Below are 18834 nucleotides of genomic sequence, written 5' to 3'. Positions count from 1 at the left end.
CCCCCCCAGCTTTAGTTTGAAGCAGAAATCATGAACAGTAGATATTTGTTTTGTTTAGTTCTTAGGACTGATCGGGCTCTACTTGAAAAGTCATTTCAAATAGACTCTAGACTTAAGTTTGTCTTGGAGGGTAGAATGAAAATTGGGTGGTTGTTCTATTAGAATAGTACGAAGTGTTGAACACGAGTAAGAAACCAGTAGATAGAGAGAAATTAGGGTTGGTTAACTAACCTACAAACTTGGTCCTTATGGTTTGGAGAATTCAGGGTTGGTTAACTAACCTACAAACTTGATTGAACTTCTAATCTAATAGACTAATCATGGGATTAACTAAGAGGAACAGGTTCTTTTGGTTCATTTTCATTGGGCTGATGTTTTCAAATTAGGTTGGTTGGCTATATCATTGTGTGATCAGGATTGTGCACCTAATCAATAATTGGGCTCTAAAACGTCTTAGGCATTTGCGAGTGGACAAATTTGAGAACTGGTGCCTTTTTAATGTAATTTTGTTGGAGTGATATGATATAATATAATAATGTTATTCAATGCTTCACGGCTGTTTGATATGATAGCCGTTCTGGAAAATACATGCATATGTAACTTTAATTTTTAGAATTTATATTTATGGAATTACATTTTAATGCTTTCTTTTGGATGTTGCATTTAAATGTAAACATATCTTCTAGAACTAATTTTAAATAAGTTCTATTTTTTGTGGGGGCTAAATTATAGGATGTATTTATAAATTTTGAGTTTTTTCTAATTGATACTTATAAATTTTCAAAAAATTATGAAATATTCTCTATTATATTTAAAAAATATCCTGATCGTTAAAGAATGATGAAGGGTGATAAGGTAATTTTAAAACTTAAAACTTCAATAATTTGAAATAAAATTTAATGGAAATGTATATTTTTTTTAATATTTAGCCATTTTAGGGTAGTATCCTCCAATAGTTGGATAGGCATGACATGTTGGGATTCTAGAAACTCCAAACCGGCGGCCCAATCAAAGGCTCCTCCTTTTCTGACCAAAACAACCAAATTATAAAAATAGTTCCTGTTTATATAATATATATATATATATTATTTATTTATTTTTAAAAAATTAGAATACATTTCTTAGATAAAAACAACTTAGTAATGACTTAAAACGATGTCGTCTGCTGAATAATGTTTATAAAACAGTCATCTCATGAATGAAAGTAAAGCATCCTGCACCAAAATTTGATTGCAGGAATACTCACAATCCAACAAAAGAATTTTCCATTCATATCCTGTGTTTTCCTTTCCTAACCCCACACCTTTCTTGTTTCTTTTACATTAACTAAGTAACTAACATTGCTAATCCTTTTGCTTTCTTCTATTTTACTTATAAACAGGATCCTACTACTGTTCAAAGTTCCATATCATCAGCTTCCCCTAAACTGTGGCAACCAAAACAACAAACCTCCCCAGGTACGTTCCAACGCCTTTACACATTCGTCGGTGTATTTACATTGCAATAATGTTTAAGTAGTTTCTATCCATATTGTGTCGGTCCCTACATTGGGAACCTGTAAGTTTGGAGTGCACCTCCTTGGTCTTGCAAATGACCTGTGGGGCTTAGCTGCTGCTGCATACTTGATTGAATGGTTGGGTTGGGGACTGGGGATATCCAATTCGGGTCGAAAGGTATAGGGGCGGAGTTGTTGTCAACTGTAGTGATGTCGTGAATGCTTGATCGTTTCCTTTCTTTCTTCCCGGAGTTTTGTCGGAGAAAGTATTTCTGAGCATGGCTAGCTACTTGAGTTGGCGTTCTTGTGATCACTACGTTCCTTGAGATGCTCCTCCAATCACCCTTACCGAATTTTTTCAGTCCAAGGAGGAATAGCCTGTCATAATGCCAAACATAACTTTGCATCAGAAGACTAACCAAAGAGCGAAAAAGGCCTAGAGTAACATGAACATCGTTTGATACTTGCTGCTTCGTTTCTCCCATTGGTCTCCGAAATTCAAGCTTCTACATTACACTTCTAAAAACACAGCCATAAGAATACTTAGAAAGTAAAGAACTCTGATTTTACGTACATATATGAACCAATCGCAGCAACAGATCTCGAAACATAGGGGGCAAAAGTTGAAACTAGAGCAACTATTGGATTTAGCTTTTAGGCCAATGCTCAAAAACTTGATATTGAAGCTAATATCAATAATAAGTTGTTAACAAAGCAATATGCAAATAGACAGCAACATTCTTCTCAGCCATTAGCCCAAACATGGCCAAGATGAGTCAGCTCATTGGTTAAAGAGGCAAATCGTGAACCCACTTGTCATCTAGCTACCTAATAAAGTTTTTGAATGTCAATGTCACAAGCTTAACTGGTTGTTGAAAAAGCTAGCTTAGAATACTTATGACAGATCAATAGTCCCAAGCGTCATGTTCTCGGTCAAGAAAATAAAGGCTTTGTTGGATAACTATTTGGGTTTTGAAAACCAAGCATGATGAAAAAAACAAGTACAAATATAAAAAAGTCATATGGTTATCAAACCCAACTTAATAGCCCAAGCCCGTGAGTAAATATTGTCCTCTTTAAACTTCTCCTTAAAGTTTTTAAAACGTGTCTACTAGGGAGAGGTTTTCATAGGTGGCGTAGTTGATTAGCGCGTAGGTCTCGTAGCTTATAGAGTGATCCTGAGGTCTAAAGTTCGAGCCTCTCCCCGAAGGCGTGGACTGTGAGACCCTACATTGGTTGGGGAGTAGAACGAAACATTCGTTATATGTTATAAGGGTGTGGAAACCTCTCATAGCAGACATGTTTTAAAAACCTTGAGGAAGAACTCGCAAGGAAAAGCCAAAGGAGAACAATATCTGCTAACGGTGGGCTAGGGCTCTTATATACTCGAAAGTACACAGTTCTGACAGATGGTTTTCCTTGTTAATGACTAGAAATTCCCAGACAGCCACCTGGTTCTTGTTCATGGGAAAGTCTTGTTCTTCCAATAGAGAGCCCAAATGGCTTACAACTTGTAAAGATTTGTCATTCCATATAAGCCATAGTATCCTTGAGAGCTTCCATTTCTTAGATAACCATCTTAGTTAAAGCTTTATACAAGAAAAAGCACTTCTAAATCAGAAACTGGGTTGGTTCTCTGTTTCTGGAATTCCCAATTTGGAAGATAGAACAGGAATTAAGACACACAAAACCCAACAGACACGAAAATTTTCTCGCCACTTTCCTTTCCCTTTTCCACCATTTTCTCAGCAGCCAAACAGAAAAACAGAGGACTAAATAGGATTAAGAGAGGGAAAAAAAAAAAAAAGAAAAAAAAGATACCTATGTTCTTCTTCGGTCCATGGCGTCCCCTTCTTCCTCTCGCTGTCCCCACCAGGCTTAGCCTTGGATCCAAAAGAGATCTGTCCAGAAGAGTCCCATTCCGGCGAACCCACCGCCGATTCATCAGAATAACTCGGCAACTCAACTCGACCAGAGTCAATTTCCAGGACGTCATAAACCAGAGCCTCATAGTGATCTTTAACCTCCCTCGGCAACTTTCCAGGCACAAGGTCGGCGACCCTTTGCCACCGATCAGGCAAGTCCGCCGGTACCACCACCAAAGCCTCCTCGAAAAGCTTGTCCTCCGACCGAGTCCACTGAGTCGAAGACTGAGTCATGGTCGTCCACCGACTGTCGTGAAACATAACAACCATAAAACAGAGAGAGAGGAAGAAACAGAGAAACAGAGAGAGGATTTAATGGAGTTTTTTCTATTCTTTTTTACTGAAATGAATCAGTTTCTTGGAGACTGCACATGGAAGGATTGGGGAAATTGTGGGTTTATAAATTTGAATATATAGCACTTCGCACGGAGAGAAACAATGGATTGGATATTGAGAAAATATGGGAATTTGGGTTTAAAGAGAAAAAAAAGAGAGAATTTGAAATCAACACGTTGTTTGGTATAATTGGGTTTCTTTCCAAATTGGATTTTACTCTGTCGGCTTCATTCTTTGCTCTTCTACACTTTGTTTGATTCTATAAAAAATTGTCTCTTCTTTTACAACTATTATAAATATAAATTTGTATTTATTATTATTATTATTTTTTTTTTCATTTGAGTTTTAATAAAGCATAGGTAAATGCAATTCGCTCCCTTGCTACAAATAGTCGAATCTAACTCAACTTTATCACTCTTCTTTCGTTTCTCGTAGGCACCTCATGTGATTTTACTGTGTTTTTTGCACTCAATTGGATAAACGGTTGAACATCAAAGAACTTTGATTCTCCCGACCTAGGTGGGGGACGTGCTTGTCTAATATGATAATATTATGAAGTAAGTGACTCTTCTAGACAGGTCGTCGAAAGTGGCACTTTCGTTATTACATTCTTGGGCAAACCATGGATGAGGAAGCTTTCCTCATCCCCATCACCCCTTCCTATTTCAATATTTATCTCTACAAAATTCTCTATTTATTTTTTCGAGAATCATGTTCCACTTTTTATATCTTTAACTATATTTTTTGAAAAATATATTAATTTCAAATAATTGGATAATTTTCATTAGACTATGTTTTATATAAAACATATAATGCATGTTCAACATTGTTTTCTTTATAAAACAAAACAAGTCTCGTTTTGTAGATGAGGAGAAATTCTTTGTGCCATTTGAGGAAGACCCTCGGATGGCATGGACATATCCATTCAATACTCTACGAGATAGTGATTAGTTTCGCTATTCTAAATCCAACCCTTGCACGGTCAGAAAGATTGACCCGGGTTTGATATCTACATTAAATTTTTAATAATATTATTTATGGGAGTAGCTAAATATTTTTAAAGCTTAAATTTTTACATAGTAAAATTTAAAAATTAATTTTCAAAAAAAAAAAAAAAACGTGAATTAAATATTGTTACTTTTTATTAAAGTTTGAAGACTTTCTCTTCCTTTATTTCCGGTCGTTTCTGTGTTTTGGAAGGATGTGAAGCTGGAAAATTAATTAATTTATTTATTTATTTATTATATTATTTAAATAATTTATATTTCGAGTCTCGATGCACATACTTTGAATATCGATGGATCTGATCTCACAGCTCATTTAATTTATTAAAAAAATATATTTGTTGTTCATGACGTGGAAGAATTCCACTGGGCATTCTTTTTATTTGACAAAAAAATAAATAAATATTCATAAATACCAAATAAATTAAAATGAATAATTTTTTGGAGTCCTATGAATGTATCATTTTAAATAAGGTAACGTTATAATTCTCATAACAACCTATCATCTTTTCCCATTTTCAATGAAGTCTACCCTTTTCATGGATACTGTTATGGGATGGATTCTTTGACTTTGACTTTGTGGCATGTTGCCCATTTGCTAATCCAACCGCTCCTCGGTTTCTGCAACCCTACTGATTCTAACCACGATCGTCATTTGTGGAACTTCTTTTCGTGCTGATATCAATGCATCGGTTTGTCATCTTATTAGGTCAACTACGATCGAATGTAACCGCTATGTATTATTTCAAATATATCTTAGGTGCAGAGTATGTATTATTTCAAATACATCTTAGATACAGAGTAACCTGGGTTATTTACTTAACTACCAGAACGAGTATAACTTGATAGATAATACAGCAATTGACATTTTAAATAACGAAAGTTCGGTTCTTCGTCTCTTACTATTGTTGTACCCTACTAGCTCATACTTGAGCGAGCAGACTTTTGACATGCAAAATGTTTTATACAAGTATTGCATTGGCGTGTTAAGTCTATGCATACATCATTTGATTGTACAAACCGACATCACTACTTCCAGTCGTCCAACTAAAATTATACAACGACAAATATGATCAGTTATTGATTTTTTTTTCACCGTATGGTAAATATTATATATATATATATATATATTCGTAATTGTTATTTATAAAAGATTTAAATTTAAAATTAAACAATTTAAAAGGTGGTTTGAACTTTAATAGTCATTTAATTCCTCACCTTTTATTTTAAAAAAGTAAAAAGTTATTCGTTAATACTTTATCCCTCCACCGCCCAACGTTTTTTTCTCAAATAAAATACATATTTTACCCAAATTACAACTTCCAACTTTTTTATTTTTAAATTATAAATTTAGTCTTAACCAAATTTAAGTTTATTTAATTTTAAATGGGTGAAATTCACATATTTACAAATTTAAAATATTATTAAACATAAAAATAAATATTTTTAATATTTATTTGACACAAAATTAAAATTATAGATATAAAAATAAAAAATAAAAAATTTATTTGAAATTTAAAAAATAATTCATACTTTTTTCAAGTGATTAAATATAAAAATGAATATTATTGTTAACTAAATCCGAATAAAAAAAATGGAATAATTCTATTAGTCACAAATTATATATATATATATATAGAGGAAAAAGGTAATTAGTTATTTAATTTAAAAGGGTGAAGAACCGAGTTTGCCCCATTTGTACGGGCTACCGGTAGAGCCAGCTAACGCCGATCTGGAATTGGCCACGTTTGGTGTAGATTATTTGATACTTTAATTTTAATGTCGGTAACCGTCTGTATGCAATCATATGTCCGCACCTTCTAATTTCTCTTACGATAAATATTTATTAAGTAATATTATTTTCAATATAATGCGATAATAATGTCAACTCAATATTATGTTAATTATAATATAATTTTTAATTAGTTAATATTTTTTAAAAAAGAAATAAATAGGTAAGTTTTTAGTTGAATTAGAAAATTTTATTAAAAATTAAATTTAATGAATCCTAACGAAGCGTTATCACCGTGCAATTATTTTCACGACACATAAAATAAAATTACATGGTTGGACTTTTAATTGATCAAATTGTTCTCAAATAGGTCTTAGTTGACCACATCGAGACCAACCATCAATTGTCCATCGTGAATCAATCATACTACCTTCGCCCGATCTCCATGGGAGGTTTGTCTCAAGGTTCAGTGGAGTCTCGGTCAACTCCCATGTGGTTAGCCTCAACACTGTGGAACGTTCGTGGTGGTAGGGCTTGCAAGCTTAACTTACCCACTTCATATAACATTTTCACCTGCAACAATTGTCTACTACGGAGTCTAACATAGTAGAAAATGTATTGTTTAGAGTCGAGAGTACAGCCTCTCATATCGACTTGACCTTAATGATCCTCCTAGGTCAGCTCACGTTAGGTCTTGGCTAACCTACACGAGACAATCTCTGCTACTGGGTCAGCTCGCACACGACCTAGTCGCCCTACATAGGTCAACCCCGTACCCTTAGGTGGCAAAGGTGAATTTGTGTTTTTATTTTTTATTATTATTATTATTCTTAAAATCGTATATTTTATTTTCTTTGTGTTTTATTTTTTTCTAATTAGTATTAATATTATTTGGTAGGTGACAATGATGTTAAATGATTGTTAAGTGGATAATGACGACAAAAGAGGTGGGGCCCTTGCTCCTAGCCGTCCTAAACAACACACGACACGGCAGATTGCCGAGTTGGAACAAGAGTTACGTGGCAAATTTTAACATCGACACGTGTACTCCAATTGGCCACGCCCTCGGCCGCCCTTCTACGCCTAAATCTGGTTTTGGATAAGGTTCCCACTGCCACCTCACCCCACCTCACCACACATTTGACATTTATTTTTTTATTTTCTTTTTAAATCATTTATTTTTCCTCACGTTTTTTTGTTCCATATTAAAAATAAAGTGGGTAATTTTTTTTAGGAATAATTTTTTTTTGAAATGCTTATTTATAATCATAAAAAATTTGGTTAAAATGGGTAATTTTAAATAAAATTTTTTAAAAATTTGTTCCATATTAAAATAAATTGGGTAATTTTCTACATTTATTTTTTATTCAAGAAATATCCATAAAAAATTGATATGATAATTATGTAAAATTATGTAATTTTGATTAAAATGCTTATTTATACTAAAATTATCACTTTATTTGTCATTTTTTAAATATATTAATTTTAAAAAAAATACCTAAACCTTTTTTGGTTAAAAAAATAATTATAAAATTATAAAATTTAATAATCAAATAATATTTAAAATTGTGAAATTTTTAATTTAAAAAAAGAAAACAAATCGAAATTCCAAATATTGGGCCTAGTGTAAATGAATTGAAGCCCAGATAACAAAGGCCCATTAATTTGATCAGGCCCAATAAAGGAATTGGGTCTGGGCTTATGGGTATTTCTTGCAATTTTCGTTAATATTAGGGCTAATAGGGAATAAGTATAAATTTATTGGTTAAATACAATATTGTTAAGCAATGAAATAAAATAATCATTAATTTAATTAATTAAAAAACACAAAAACACAATATATTAAGTATTTTAATTTAGAATAATGAGATGTTATTTATTTTAGATTTAAACCCATAAAAATTGATTATTATTTTTATAACGGGTTAATATATTATTATTTTCCGCTCATGATAACGCTAATATTGCTAATAAGGGTATTCTGGAACAATTGATATCGAGGCTCCCTAACAACAGTCTATCTCACGCTCACTTTCCAGCAGATTAAAATGCTGTTCTCGAGGTTTGAAGCTTCAGTAAACTACCAACTTATAGTTATTTTTTACCTTAAAAATCCGTTTATAATGGAATAAAAAAGTGATTTAAATTAAAATACATAGAAAGTTGTTTCAACCAACATAAAACCGTAATTAAAATCCTTAACAAAAATTAAAAATACATTTTTTTTAAAGAAAAAAATTATTTTATTTGATCTAATTTTGTTAAATACTCGATCAAATTACCAATTTACCCCTAAGCCCTTCCGCTTGGGGGCCTACGTCTCGGTTGGCCCACCATCCAATGATTAGCTCTGATACCATTTGTAACCGTATAAACACACATCAATCTCACATTTTTAAAATGCGATGTCGCACGCCCTTATATTAAATGCTTCGTTTCTCTCTCCAATCGACTTTCTATATATATATATATATATATATATATATATATATATTTTGTTATTAATATTTCCTGGGTGAATAAATAATTTTTTTAGTGGTGTACCTATACCATCCACCTAAAAAAGTTTTCAATATAAAATTTTAAAACGTTGGAATTTTTGTAGAAACATGTTAATGTTTTTATATTATTTTAATAAAATTTAAATATTTATTTTTATATTTAATAAACATTAACATTATTAATAATAATAATTTTAAAAGTATGTATAAAAATTTGTATTGGCAATTATTTTTCTTAAACTTAATTTAAAGCCTATAAATAAATTATAAATTAAATAATTAAAATAATAAATGTACTTTAATATTTGAGAATAAAACATAAATTATTTAGTATTAATTAACGTCATTTGTGTTTAAAAAAATAATAATAATAAAAAGGGATTTTTTTGTTTTTTTTATTTAAAAAAAAAGGTAAACAGCTTTTCGGCGATGCCAAGCGTGGCTTTAAATTCGCCACCTCCAATACAAACCCTCACTTTTCAGTCACGCTCTTACCTCCATTCCGCCATGGACGCCCATTCATCTTCTTTTTCAAGCTTTTCCGCATACCTTCGAGCTCTCTCTCTCACTCCTTCTCGTCTTTCTCGACGGGCCTTCTCCGTCTCCACCTCCTTCGACGAAATGACTTCTACGCGATCCACTTCCGGCGTTCATATGCATAGGACTCTCCGCTGGTTCGACCTCGTCGGCTTTGGCCTTGGCGGTATGGTCGGCGCTGGCGTCTTCGTCACAACCGGACCGGCTGCTCACCAGGCCGGTCCTGCCATTGTTCTGTCTTACGCCATTGCTGGCCTCTGTGCGCTCTTATCGGCTTTCTGCTACACCGAGTTTGCCGTCGATATGCCTGTAGCCGGTGGCGCCTTTAGTTATCTACGTATCACATTCGGTGCGGCTTCCTGATTCTATTTCTATTTCAAATGTGTATGTTTAATTTGATCATTTTCGTGCTTCTTCTCACTCGGAGATTTTTGTTTGTTTGTTTTTGTGTACAGGTGAATTCGCTGGATTTTTGACCGGTGCGAATCTGATAATGGACTATGTGATGTCCAACGCCGCTGTCGCCAGGAGTTTCACTCAATACCTAGGCGCCGCAATCGGTATTTCCACCGCTAAATGGAGACTCGTCGTTCCTGGACTCCCCAAGGGATTCGATCAAATCGATTTGATTGCCGTCGCCGTTGTTTTGATCATCACAATCATCATCTGCTACAGGTCTGTGCGAAATCGAAAATCGTGAATCGTGATCGAATTCGTTGTGAAACTAAATAAGGCTAGTTTTGTTTGCGGATGTTCTGTTTTTCAGTACGAAACAGAGCTCGGTGGTGAACATGACGCTGACAGCGATACACATTCTATTCATAGCTTTTCTGATCGTATTCGGATTCTGGAAAGGCGATTGGAAGAACTTCACCGAACCAGGCGATCCGAAGAACGAATCCGGATTCTTCCCTCACGGAGCCACAGGCGTTTTCAAAGGCGCGTCTCTGGTTTACCTAAGCTACATCGGCTACGACGCTGTGTCGACGATGGCGGAGGAGGTTCGTAATCCGGCAAAGGACATCCCGGTCGGCGTCTCCGGCTCCGTCGTGCTCGTCACCATCTTGTACTGCCTAATGGCGGCTTCAATGGCGAAGCTCCTTCCCTACGATATGGTACAGTAAAAAGAAAAAAAAAAAACACAAAAATACAAATTCCTACAGTCCGATTTACAGTTAAGGGAAATCGGTGTTGATTACATTGAAACAACTTTGTACATGGTTGCGGCAGATCAAGGCGGAGGCGCCGCTCGCGGAGGCGTTTGCGAGGTGGAAGTGGGTGTCGAACGTGATCGGGGGCGGAGCAAGCTTCGGGATATTGACGTCGCTGCTGGTGGCGATGATGGGGCAGGCTCGATACATGTGCGTCATTGGACGGTCCAGAGTGGTCCCTGCTTGGTTCGCCGAGGTCCATCCCAAAACCTCCACCCCTCTCAACGCCTCCGCCTTTCTTGGTAACTCATTTCAACCCTACTCACTTTCAACCTTTAATCTTTCAAATTACGCTCGAATTAGCTATTATCATGCATTAAATTATACAAAATATATATTTTCTAGTTTCAATTGAACAACCATAGCTGAAAAAGAATTTGAATATCTGATTTATTGGTCGAGAATCAATTTTGACCTTTTGACCTTATGAACGAGATTTTTTCATATCAATAGCATTGCTTTTTAATCAATATTGAATAGGAGTTTGGGAAATGAATGTTGAAGGGGGCCTTGAGAATCTGCTGTTCCAAATGGGAGTGTTGGGATAGGGGAAAAGAAATCTTTTGGGGCCATGGTTTTGGTGGAACTAGAAGAGGACCTTTTTTTTTTCCCTCCCTAAAAAAATTATATGTGATCTATTAATTATCATGATAATTATTTGAAAGAAAAAAAAAAAAGTGGGACCTCACCACTTGTAGCATGAGATCAATGGCTAAAACCCAAGATAGTGAGAGAGATAGAGAGGGTTTTGGTGAAGTAAACTCCTGCATTAGTTTGTGCCTTGTGGTTCATAATGGCTTAGAGAATAAGATATTCTTCAGATGGTGGGAGAGAGTTTTTAAGCTTTTATAGGATAGCAACACTTTTGTCATGGCTTCACAGGCATCTTCTGTGTTTCAAGAAAAAAGCTAAGGAATTTGTGTATAAACACTTGGGGGTCTTCTTGTTTCAACACCATGGAAAATGAAAGACACAGCCTTTTCCAACTGTTTTCTTGCACTTTTCTTGTGTTTGGTTCCCAAGGGAAATTAAAAATAAACACAAAAACTATGTGGGTTGCTTTCGTGTAACCGTTCAAGCCCACCGCTTCAAGTCCATCCTTAGTCGATATTGTCTTTTTGGGCTTTCCCTTTCAAACTTCTCCTCTTGTGAAAACACATCTGTTAGGGAGAGACTCTTATAAAGAACGCTTTCTTTCTCCAATCAGTGTGGGATCTCATAATCCACCCCGGTTGGGGCCCAATATCCTCGCTGGCATAAGTGTGTGGCTTTGATACTATTTGTAACAGCTCAAGCCCATAGCTAGTTCCTCTTATTAAACCGCGTTTGCTAGAAAAAAGTTTCTACACCCTTATAAAAAATGCTTCGTTCCTCCCTTAATCCCGTCTCTTCTAACCATTAACCTCCCGGGATGTCCTGTGTTGTGTTGCGGTACTTTGCGTCGACCGTGTGATGGTCTCGTATGAATCTCTTGTAGAGTTTCTTCTTCCCATTTGATTTATGTTGAGCCTTACACAAGACAAGGCTTTTCACAAGTTGTGTGTACTTGTTTGTGTTCATATTTACACGGTAAGGGATAGGTGGTCTAGATTGGCTCAACTCAACAACAGGACATATCTCTTTGGTTTAACCCAACTTTGAAAACGACCGATCATATTTCGATAAGAATCAAGTTTCTTCATTTATGCTGTCACTTTAATCCACTACAATTATTGAGTCTCTGCACAAATTCCTTAATTTCCTGTTGTTTAAATCAATTTTTATTGGTTTGATTCAGGGATTTTTACGGCTGTGATCGCTCTTTTCGTTGATCTTGATGTCCTACTCAACTTCGTATGCATTGGTACACTCTTTGTGTTCTACATGGTCGCCAATGCTATTATTTACCGACGTTATGTGGTGATAGGGAGCACCAAGCCACAACCAACGCTATCATTCCTCTGCTCATTTTCACTCACTGCTATCATATTCACTCTCATATGGCACTTCGTAACTCCAGGGCGTGCCAAAACTGCCTTACTCACCGTCACTGCCATCGTCGCCATCGTTGTCTCGCTAATTTTCAATTGCGTGGTACCTCAAACACGGAAACCTGAATTCTGGGGCGTCCCCTTGATGCCATGGATACCTTGTGCATCAATCTTCCTAAACTTGTTCTTGCTCGGGTCCCTCGATGGCATGTCCTATATAAGATTCGTGTTCTTTTCGATCCTCGTCGTGCTTGTATATGTGTTGTATGGCGTCCATTCAAGCTCAGATGCTGAAGGAGACGACTCCCTATTCGTAAAAAATGGGGAGATTCTAGAATTACAAAACAACTTCAAAGTATAGTTTATGTGATTGTTTCTTTTACTCGACAAATTAAAACCTTATTGTACAAAGAATCGAAGAAAGGTTTTCCGAAAGTGGAAAGCTGTAAATATAGTTTATGAGTGTTGAAATGATTTTTTTTAGTTCAACGAGTGGGTCGAGAATTTTGAATCTTTGATTTAATCTCTTAATCGATGATATATTTGACGCGAGTTTTGTTTAGGACTTTTCACAAACACTTAGAAGGGAGTTCGTGAGCATTTATTTAAAGGAGAGAGTGGATGTTGACATCGAGTAAGTGTTTACGTAGACCCATTTTTGCAATTTTATACTCTTTTCAGCTAAATTAATGATATTTTATTTAGTATGGTTTTAAAAGCTATAATCCTTATGATTCGGTTTAAATTTAATAAGCGATCATGTTGTTATTATATGGTCATAGTTTCGATCTTACGTGACGTGTTTGTTGGGCACGATAGATAGGTGTGGAAAATGTGAGATCTCACGTCGGTTGAAGAGGAGAATGAAACATTTTTGAAACCTCTAATTAGTAGACGTGTTTAAAAATCGTGAGGTTGACGATAATATGTAACGGACAATATCTATTAGTGGTGGGCTTGAATTGTTACAAATTGTATTAGAGTTAGACATCGGGCGGTGTGCCAACGAGGACGCTGGCTCCCAAGCGGAGTGGATTTTGAGATCTCATCTGTTAGTGGTGTGCTTGAATTGTTACAAATGGTATCAGAGCCAGACATCGAGCGGTGTGTCAACGAGAACGCTGGCTCCCAAGGGCGGTGGATTGTAAAATCGGTTGAAGAGGGGAACAAAACATTCCTTATAAGGGTGTGAAAACGTCTCCCTAATAGATGCGTTTTAAAATCGTGAGACAGACGACGATACGTAACGGGCCAAAGTTGACAATATCTGTTAGCAGTGGGCTTAGACTCTTACGGAAAAAATGATGTTTTGTACGAAATGTTGAATCGTACCGATTATTTTAGGGTTTGAGTCGAGTAGAAACTAGGGAGAATCGTCTTCAAAATTTTCAATCCCAAAACTCACGTATTTTCTCCGCCATGAAGGAAAATATATCATAAGAAAGTTACTAACATCTAACAACAACGTCGATCCTATGAGAACCGACCTAAACACAATCCAATTCTTTAGGATATATGCCTTCGACCTAAACACATGCCCTCAGCCTCGATATCGCCATAAGTTCGAGTTATTCCACTCTAGTACATTTTCTTAGTTCAACACGTGAGAGCGAGAGATTCGAATCTCTAACTTTTTTATGAATAATACGTGTCTAAACTAGTCAAGTTATACTCAGGGTTTGTCACCTCCATACGTCATTAAACTAAAAAGTCAACGCCACGACAAGGTCTACACCGAAACCATAAGAACTTAAAATGACGCTTTACCCCTTCTTAAATCAACACTAACCACTACTTCCAAAGAGAAAAAGAGGGGCAAAAATGGAAAGAACGACTACATTTTTTAGAGAGAGAAAGAGAAAAATCCACAATTTTTTTTTTTTTTTTGAATCTCGCTCGCTTCTAATTCACAAAATTCTAATTTAATAAGAGAATTTTGACCCGATCACTTTTCACGTCCTTCTTGTTCAATAAACTTGTAATCGAGTTCTAAGATTCTATTCAATCATAAATATTTATTCTTTAGGACCATCTATTATTATACGTATTATTTTTTAAAAATAATACTTGAGACGTTAGTTTAATATATATATATATATATATATATATATTTTTTTGGAATAATTATACCTATAATTTTTTTTTGGTAAGTTTTATTTATTTATTCGATTATAATTTTTTTTTATTTTGTATTTTCAAGTGGATTTTATTGTTTTATTTAGGAGATAATAATAAAAAAAATTGTTTTATCAAAATAAATATCAATTTTTATTTTTTTTAAAAATTATTTAATTAATTTATTATTTAAAACTTATGATATTGACCTTATGAATATCGTTATTTTTATATTAGAAAAATGCGCGTGACAATCACATAAAACTCCAAAATTCCATGTCACAAAGTGACTCAGCCTTTCTCTATAACGAAAACAAACAAATAAAAATATATATTTTAATTTTTTAAATAGTTGTAAATTTGTCGAGTGTAGAGACATTTTTTTAGATGTAATCGAATTGTGTTCGGGTTCTAAATTTTTTAAACCCAACCCAACTCAACCCAACTCAACCCAACCCAACCTAACCATAAAATATTTGAATTGAGTTACGTTGAGCTGGTTCGAATGGTTTAACTCTTTTATTTAATTATTAAAAAATAATTATAAATTAATACAACTCAATTGATAATCCGATCTAAATAATACGAATTGAGTTGAGCTGATCGAGTTTTTCGAGTCGGGGACGGGTTTGTTTAAAAGTGGGGTCCACATGAAATTGACCCAAGAAACCCACTAAAAGCCATTTGAGGCTTTTCCCACCACAGCTTGTAATCAATAAATACTTTTTTTTTCCTTCTCCTCTATTCTCAAACCCCATTTGACTTTAGTTTTTTTTTTAATTAAATAAATATAATGCTAAAAGTGAAGAAATTGTTTTAAAAAATAAGATTTTTTTTTAAATTTTCTTAATTAAAATTTTATTTTATCTAAATATTTTAAATTTTATTTCATTTTAGTCTCTCTATTTTCAATAAATCTTAAAATTAATTATCGTCCCATGGAAATATAAAGAAAATATTTCAAAGTATACGGATTAAATTATAAAAAAAATATATTTTTAATTTTTTTCCTATTTATTTAATTTTTTTTCCACTTTCGGTTGGCTTAAAAGTTTATTGATGATAGGATCAAGTATTAAATCCCAACTTGTGACAGCATATTTATATACATACATATATATATATATACATATATATATATATATATATATATATATATATATATATATATATAATAATAATAATTTTGTGGGAGTGGGGTATGGGAGAATATATGTTATGGAGAGTATTTGCGAAGTGGGGATTGAAAATGATTTTTTTTTTTTTAATTTTTAATAAAAAAATATTTTAATAAGTTAAATTAGGTTTAAAATTGGTAAAAATTATGATCCGGGTTAAAATATAAAAACTAAAAAATTTTATTCTAATACGTATTAGTAAAGCTATCTATTTAACCCGAGTGGGAGAGGGATCAGAGAGAGATTTCTCCTTATTAACTAAATGGGGTCGAAGACAAAGATGTTTTATGTTTTTTAATAGAAATTATATTAAAAAATGAAAGTTACCTATTAAAAATTATTTGAAAGGAAAATTCATGTAAGAGCTTGAGGCTACGGTTAGCAGATATTGTTCACTTTGACCCATTACATATAGCGGCCAGTCTCACAGTTTTAAAATGGTTCGTTAGGGAGAGGTTTCCACCCAATTACGTATAGCCGTTAGTCTCTCTGTCACTAATGTTGGATGTCACAGTCTTTGTACATCCAAGAATGTCAAATTTTGGTTGTCACTCATTTACTAGCAACAAGTGAGTTAAGCCAATTCGTTATTGTGTCGGCTATGGCCAAGCGAGTCTTTGTACATCCAAGAATGTCAAATTTTGGTTGTCACTCATTTACTAGCAACAAGTGAGTTAAGCCAATTCGTTATTGTGTCGGCTATGGCCAAGCGACGTATGCTCGAGCATCTGGTAATGTTTATTCAAGTTTAAAAAAAAAAAAAAATTATTTATTGAATTTTAATAAGAAAAAAGCTTGTCTTAGAAAGTATTGGTGGAGGTTTTAAATTAATTTTTTATTCATTTAATAAAATTAAGATATTTAATGTTAAATTTGACAAAAAAAAAAAATGAAACGAAAATTTGAAATGGGGTGAAGTCATCTCCATCTTCGAATTTAGCTAATTATTATTGACGATCCATTTCATTTGATCCATCAATCAGTTCAAAGCTAAATGCAAACCCAGCCCATTAATAATCCGCGAGGATCAAACGATGGATTCTTGAAACTGTTCGTATCTTGTTTGAAAAATCAGAGTAGATAAGGATTCGAACAACAGTTCAACAATTTGTTTGCGTTCTCTGGAAACTGTTCATAATCAACCATTAAAGATTCTTTCTCTCAATGCAGCATCTGAACTGGAATTTTTGTTTCGATAGCTGTCGATGAAGCTGCCCTGCCTGAGATGTTCTTCGTAACAATTTAATGAGATTTCTCCATGTTTGCCATTTTGCAGAAAATTCAGGAAGATACGAAGAGAAGAGGCTCTTTCGATTTCTTAATCTTCGTCTTTGCATCGGCCAATTTCTTGCATCATCATCATCCATTGTTGAATCTGAAAAAGCAACCACAGAGGATTGCACAAGGATAGATTGACGTCAAATATTCTCGTAAGTTGATGTTGCACGGCAACTGTTTGATGAAATGCCCAGCCGAAGTTTTGTGTTGTGGAACACCATGATTGGGTCAGCTTACTCGTAATGGTGAGGAGAGTGAGGCTCTTGGTCTTTCACCGAAGATGCAAAGAGAAGGAACCCTTCTAGTGAATTCACGGTTGAGGATCGTTGGGAAGGATTCCCACGTTAGCTAATTAAGGGGTTGATCATGAGTAAGTAAGAAATACATCTCCATTGGTACGAGGCCTCCTGAGAAAACCAAAGCAAAATCATGAGTGCTTATGCTCAAAGTAGGCAATATCATACCATTGTGGAGAGAGTCGGGTTCTTAATCTGGTATCAGAGTCATGCTTTTAACTTGGCCATGTCAATAGAATTCTTAAGTGTCGAACAAAGGGTGTATTTTGTTTAGGAGTCGAGCCTTGATTAAGGGGAGGCTGTTCGAGGGCTCCATAGGTCTCATAGGAGACTCTATGGTGTACTTTGTTCGAGGGAGGATTGTTGGGAAGGAGTCCCACATTGGGTAATTAAGGGGATGATCATGGGTTTATAAGTAAGGAATACATTTCCGTTGGTATGAGGTGTTTTGGGAAAATCAAAAGTAAAGCTACGAGAGCTTATGTTCAAAGTAGATAATATCATACTATTGTGGAAGTTCATGTTCGAGTGTTCTTTGCATCTGTGCAGCAAAACGTGCTCTTTCTGAATGTCAGCGGCCTCGTGCCTTTTCTGTTTAGGCGGCGATGTATCTAAATGATGTTTATGCAAAATGTGGTTTGATGTAGGATGCGACTTGTGTCTGTAAGTCCATGTCTGAGAGGAGTGTTGTCACATGGAGATCAATGGCGGCAGGGTCTGTGCAAAATTAACTGTATGAGGAAGCTTTGGCATTGTTTCAAACAGCTCGGGAAACGGGGTCGAAACAGGACGAGGCGGAGACCGAAACCGAGCATGATCTTCATCAAGTGGGAGAGTGTAGAAAACAAGAGCTTTTGAGGTATCATAACGAGAAGCTCGATCCAAAGCCACTATTTTATGAAGCTTGCCTCAAATTTCACTATTTGAAGAACCGTTCTTGTGCTCTCTATTCCTGTTTTATTTCAACAATCGTGCTCCCACGAATGTAGTATTGCTCATGAAGGTGTGAAAATCTTTATAAGAGCATAAAAACATCTCTCTAGTAAACACGTTTTAAAGCTTTGAGGAGAAACCCATAAGAGAAAGCCCAAAGAATACAACATCTAATTGGGCGGTGGATTTGGCCGATCCACTCCTTCTCACTAACTTCTCTCCGCTCTCTACTAAGAAAGAGAAGTTAGTGAGAAGATTCACTCGTGAGTCAAGATAGAGTAGGTTTACAAGCAAAGTTCGACAGTCACTAATAATGTCACGTA

The 18834-nt window shown here is 34.8% G+C and overlaps 3 protein-coding genes across 3 annotated transcripts in view; 2 read left to right on the top strand and 1 right to left on the bottom strand.

Moving 5' to 3' along the window:
* LOC111461995 overlaps positions 1-1488 on the top strand; it is a 4499-nt gene extending 3011 nt beyond the window's left edge. Inside the window, exon 4 of the transcript XR_002713684.1 lies at positions 1382-1488. The gene's annotated coding sequence lies outside the window, so the exon portion shown is untranslated. The remainder of the gene's footprint in view (positions 1-1381) is intronic.
* On the bottom strand, positions 1144-3913 carry LOC111461963 (transcription factor DIVARICATA-like). The gene is made up of 2 exons (XM_023105610.1): positions 3317-3913; positions 1144-1873 (listed from the first exon to the last, which is right to left on the bottom strand). The coding sequence occupies exons 1-2, from the start codon at positions 3688-3690 to the stop codon at positions 1543-1545; spliced, it is 705 nt and encodes a 234-aa protein (XP_022961378.1). The 5' UTR covers positions 3691-3913; the 3' UTR covers positions 1144-1542.
* Positions 3914-9422: 5509 nt separating this feature from the next.
* Positions 9423-13222, top strand: LOC111460666 (cationic amino acid transporter 6, chloroplastic-like). Its single transcript, XM_023103886.1, has 5 exons — positions 9423-9879; positions 9986-10205; positions 10297-10645; positions 10761-10983; positions 12519-13222. Exons 1-5 carry the CDS (start codon positions 9423-9425, stop codon positions 13070-13072), a joined length of 1803 nt encoding a protein of 600 aa, XP_022959654.1. The 3' UTR covers positions 13073-13222.
* Positions 13223-18834: the final 5612 nt, after the last annotated feature.

Source organism: Cucurbita moschata, unplaced genomic scaffold (genome assembly GCF_002738365.1).
Source record: "Cucurbita moschata cultivar Rifu unplaced genomic scaffold, Cmos_1.0 Cmo_Scf00002, whole genome shotgun sequence".
Taxonomy (NCBI): domain Eukaryota; kingdom Viridiplantae; phylum Streptophyta; class Magnoliopsida; order Cucurbitales; family Cucurbitaceae; genus Cucurbita; species Cucurbita moschata.
This window is presented reverse-complemented; position numbering and strand designations above follow the sequence as displayed.

Bases quoted from the DNA above. Each gene is read 5' to 3' on its own strand.
- LOC111461963 (XM_023105610.1), bottom strand. From the start codon at position 3,690: ATGGTTGTTATGTTTCACGACAGTCGGTGGACGACCATGACTCAGTCT. The intron at 1,874-3,316 runs GTATCTTTTTTT...GCATTATGACAG, and splicing joins TGGACCGAAGAAGAACATAG to GCTATTCCTCCTTGGACTGA.
- LOC111460666 (XM_023103886.1), top strand. From the start codon at position 9,423: ATGCCAAGCGTGGCTTTAAATTCGCCACCTCCAATACAAACCCTCACT. The intron at 10,206-10,296 runs GTCTGTGCGAAA...TCTGTTTTTCAG, and splicing joins ACAATCATCATCTGCTACAG to TACGAAACAGAGCTCGGTGG. The intron at 10,646-10,760 runs GTACAGTAAAAA...TGGTTGCGGCAG, and splicing joins AGCTCCTTCCCTACGATATG to ATCAAGGCGGAGGCGCCGCT.